Source organism: Phaseolus vulgaris, chromosome 8 (genome assembly GCF_000499845.2).
Source record: "Phaseolus vulgaris cultivar G19833 chromosome 8, P. vulgaris v2.0, whole genome shotgun sequence".
Lineage (NCBI taxonomy): Eukaryota > Viridiplantae > Streptophyta > Magnoliopsida > Fabales > Fabaceae > Phaseolus > Phaseolus vulgaris.
In genome coordinates, this window is record NC_023752.2 from 44,292,970 (window position 1) to 44,297,273 (window position 4,304).

Consider the following 4,304-nt stretch of genomic DNA (forward strand, 5'->3'; position numbering starts at 1 on the left):
GATGAAAACCATCTCGGGAGGATTTGTTGGAGGAGGGAGCTCTGCTTCCAAGGGTAAGCGATATGCGAGAGCAATGATGACCGTGGAGGCAAGGATACCCGACCATCCACCAGAGTCCGCTCTCTATTTTACGAGCTTTGACCTAGAGGACGTGGTTCCTCGTGAGGATGATCCAATGGTGATATCTGTTGTCATCGTGGGAAGGAAGGTACACCAAATTCTCATTTACTAGGGAGCTCAGCTGATGTGGTGTTCTGGTCAACATTCAACAATTTGCAGTTATCCCCCAACCAGCTAAAGTCGTACGATGGTTGCTTGTTTGGCTTTCCGGGATATCAGGTGGAAGAGCGGGGATACATCGAGCTGATGACGACTTTTTCTAATGGCACCCCAGCTCAGAAGATTAACGTCAGATACATTGTGGTTAATGCCTCTTCAACTTACTATTTGCTTTTGGGGAGACCTTCTTTGAACAGGTTAGGTGCGGTGTCTTCAACGAGGCACATGCAAATGAATTTGCCTTCGCTTGATGGATGAGTGATCACCATCAAGTTTGATCAGAAGACAACGAGAAAGTGCAACTAGAAAGTTCTACGAGAGTAGCTTGAAAAGTAAAAGGGCGTACTCAATCATTGTTCAGGCGGGAGAGCCAGAAGATATTGTGCAAGATGGAGTCGTCAACAAGAGGCAACCTGGACCTACTGGTGAGGTTCTGGAAAAGGAAATAAGAGGGAAGAAGTTCAAGCTTGACATGTCTATATGTCAAGAGTTGTAGGACAAGATAACCGATGTGATATCGAAGCACATGGATGCTTTCGCTTGGTCATCCGCGAACATGCCTAGGATAAACCCAAATTTCTTATGCCATAGGCTTATTGTGGATGAGAAGGTCAGGCCGGTAGTCCAGAGGAGGAGGAAGTTCAATGAGGAAAGGCACCTAATCATTAGGGAAGAAACGCAAAAGCTTCTGAATGCTAGCCACATAAGGGAAATCCAATACCTTGAGTGGTTGGAAAATGTGGTGTTGGTGTAGAAGGCTAATGGGAAGTGGAGGATGTGCATTGAATTTATAGACCTGAACAAGACCTGTCCCAAGGATTATTACCCATTCCCAAGTATAGATTCCTTGGTGGACAACGCCTTGGGTTGTCGACTGTTAAGCTTCTTGGACGCGTTCTCGGGGTACAACCAAATCTGTATGCACTCTAGAGACGAGAGTATGACTGCTTTCATGGCCGAGTTCGCTAGCTACTATTATAAGGTCATGCCCTTTGGCCTTAAGAATGCTGACACCACTTACCAAATATTGATGAACCGGATTCTCACCCCAATGATTGGGCGAAATGTGCAAGCATATGTAGATGACATGGTCATCACATCAGAGGAGAAAGATCAACACATTTATGATTTAGAGGATCTATTTGCAATAATAGCTAAGTAAACACAGAGAAGTGTGTGTTCGGGGTGGAAGTTGGGAAGTTCCTTGGATTTTTGATCACTGAAAGGGGGATAAAGGCGAACCCCGACAAATGTGCTGAAATCATAGGGATGGGGAGGCTTGTCAGCGTGAAGGAAGTCCAACAGCTAACTGGACATATGACTGCCCTATCTCGATTCTTGTCCGCTAGTGGAGATAAGGGGTATCCATATTTTCAATGTTTGAAGAAGAATAACCGATTTGTGTGGACTCGTGAGTGTGAAGAGACCTTCATCAAGTTGAAGGAGTTTTTGGCAAGCCCTTCTGTCCTTTGTAAGCCGCTGTCAGGTACTCCCATTCGTCTTTATTTTGCAGTCACAGAACGGACAATAAGCTCGGTCATTGTGCAAGAGCAAGATAGGATCCAGAAGTCGGTCTACTTTGTGAGTAAGGTGCTGCAAGGGCCAGAAACGCAGTACCAAGCCATCGAGAAGGCCTCTTTGGCGGTGGTATTCACAGCTCGGCGAATCCTCCATTACTTCCAGAGCTTTACTGTGATAGTGATGACTGAGATACCTATCCACAAAGTCCTTCAGCAGCTAGACATAACAGGTCGGATGGTCGGTTGGGTAGTTGAGTTGTCTGAGTTCGAGGTGTAGTATGAACTCCGAGAGCCTAAGGGCCAGGTGTATGCTGACTTCATGGTAGAGTTGTCATATGAGGGTCCCCAGCCTAATCCTAATGACTTCCAGTGGGTCCTTTCAGTGAACGGATCATCTAACCAACAAAGGAGTGGAGTTGGGGTCATTTTGGAAGGGCCGAGCAGGTTGTTAATTGAGCAAGCCCCAAGGTTCGCCTTCAAAGCCAGGAACAACCAAGCTGAATACGAAGCCTTGATAGTTGGGATGTTGCTAGCCAAGGAGTAAGACACTTGAAGTTTGTTGGTGAAGAGTGACTCGTTGCTAGTTATTGGGCAAGTCATAGGTGAGTACCAGGCTAAGGATATACAATTAGCCTCGTACCTGACATATGTTATGCTTCTGAAAGCAGCTTTCTCCACATTCGAGCTAGTGCATGTCCTAAGAGAATAAAACTCCCGAGCAGACTTGCTGTCCAAACTGGCAAACTCGGGGAAGGGAGGTCGGTAGAGGTCAGTCATTCAAGAGACCTTGAAGTTGCTTAGGACAACTGCAGAAGGGCTAGTCGAGGTCAGTCGCGTGGAGATCTTGGGTGTGAGCTTGAAGCAAGGGAGGAGGCAACGATCATTGACACATGAGACCTTGAAAGTGCCCAAGATAACCACCTATGACTTGTTGGGAGATGAGTCTCTGGAGGTCCTGCATGTCAACATTGTGGAGACTTGGATAACTCCATACCAACGCTACCTAGCTGATATTTTGCTCCCTGCAAAACCTGTAGAGGCTAAAACGATTAAGAGGAATGCAGAAAATTATATCCTTGTAGATGGCAAGCTGTTATGTCATAGTTATACCCACTCAATCCTCACTTGTGTAAGTAGGGATCATTGTACCCGCATCACGGGGGAGCTCCACGAAGGCATTTGCGAGAGTTATGTCGGAGGAAGGGATCTCTCGTTGAAGGTCGTCAGAGCTGGGTATTATTGGCCGACTATGAAGGAGAATTGCGTGCAGCATGCATAACGATGCGAGCAGTGTCAGAAACATGTTGATTGGTATCATGCACCAGCTGAGGAGTTACGGTCGATCTATAGCCCATGGCCTTTCCATACCTGGAGAATAGACATCTTGGGTCCTTTCCTTTTGGAGATTTAGCAGATGAAGTATCTTATAGTGGCCATCGAATACTTCACGAAGTGGATCGAAGTCGAGCTAGTCGCACAAACAACTGCATTTTGTGTGGAAGAACATCATATGTCATTTTGGAATCCCTAGACACTTGGTGCTAACAATGGAACCCAGTTCGCAAGTCAGCAGTTGTGCAAGCTATTCTCGGAGCTCGACATAAAACAAATATTTGCTTCGGTGGAACACCCTTAGACGAATGGTTAGGTTGAGTTTGCCAACAGAGTCTTACTCAGAGGGTTGAAGAGAAGATTGGAGAAGGCCAAGGGAAATTGGTTAGAAGAAGTTCCTCGAATTTTGTGGGCTTATCACACTACTCCTCAGTCAACAACTAAGGAGACGCCCTTCAGTTTGGTATATGGGTCAGACGCCATGATACCAGTAGAGATCCAAGAGAGCTCTCCTCGGTTTCAGAAGTTTATTATTGAAGAGTCTAACGAAGGAAGGAAGATGATCCTGGATTTGCTAGATGAAGTGCGCAAGCAAGCTCACATTAATTTCGAGGCTTTGAAGATAAGGGTGGAGCTGAAGCAAAAGACCAAGTTGAAGCCTCGTCAGTTCCGGGTTGCCGACTTGGTGATGCGAAAGACTCACCCCTATCAGTTGGAGAATAAGTTGTCTCCAAAGTGGACTGGCCCATTCCGTGTAGTTAAGGTGCTCAGGAACAGAGTTTACAGGCTCGAAACCCTCGAGGGGGGAGCTATACCTCGAACGTGGAATGAAGCGAATCTCAAATTTTATTTCAGTTAAGACATTTTGTTAATGCTTTCTTTATGAATGATGTAATGCTTAAGGGGGCATTTTTTCCCTTATGAGGATTTTTTAACGAGGTCACCGAATAAAACTTGTTCTGGAAAGATGGTGCATTAGATTTTTGTATTTGTTAGCACACGATAAAACGACCGTCCTCGGTAAGATTGTCTAAGTAGGCGCCATGTGTGTACAACTGATTTTATGCTAGGTAAGGCGACTTGTCCTAGTGAGATTATCCGAGCAGGCGCTCTGTGTGCGAATTATTTATCCATGATTAAGATAAGGCGACCTTTTTCTTGGTAAGATTCCAA

General features: G+C 45.7%; 1 protein-coding gene across 1 annotated transcript; it reads left to right on the forward strand.

Annotated features, from left to right (window-relative positions):
• The first annotated feature begins 1,548 nt into the window (after positions 1-1,548).
• LOC137825204 (uncharacterized) lies at positions 1,549-3,990 on the forward strand. Its single transcript, XM_068630876.1, has 3 exons — positions 1,549-2,029; positions 2,612-2,928; positions 3,448-3,990. The coding sequence occupies exons 1-3, from the start codon at positions 1,549-1,551 to the stop codon at positions 3,988-3,990; spliced, it is 1,341 nt and encodes a 446-aa protein (XP_068486977.1).
• The last annotated feature ends 314 nt before the right edge of the window (positions 3,991-4,304 follow it).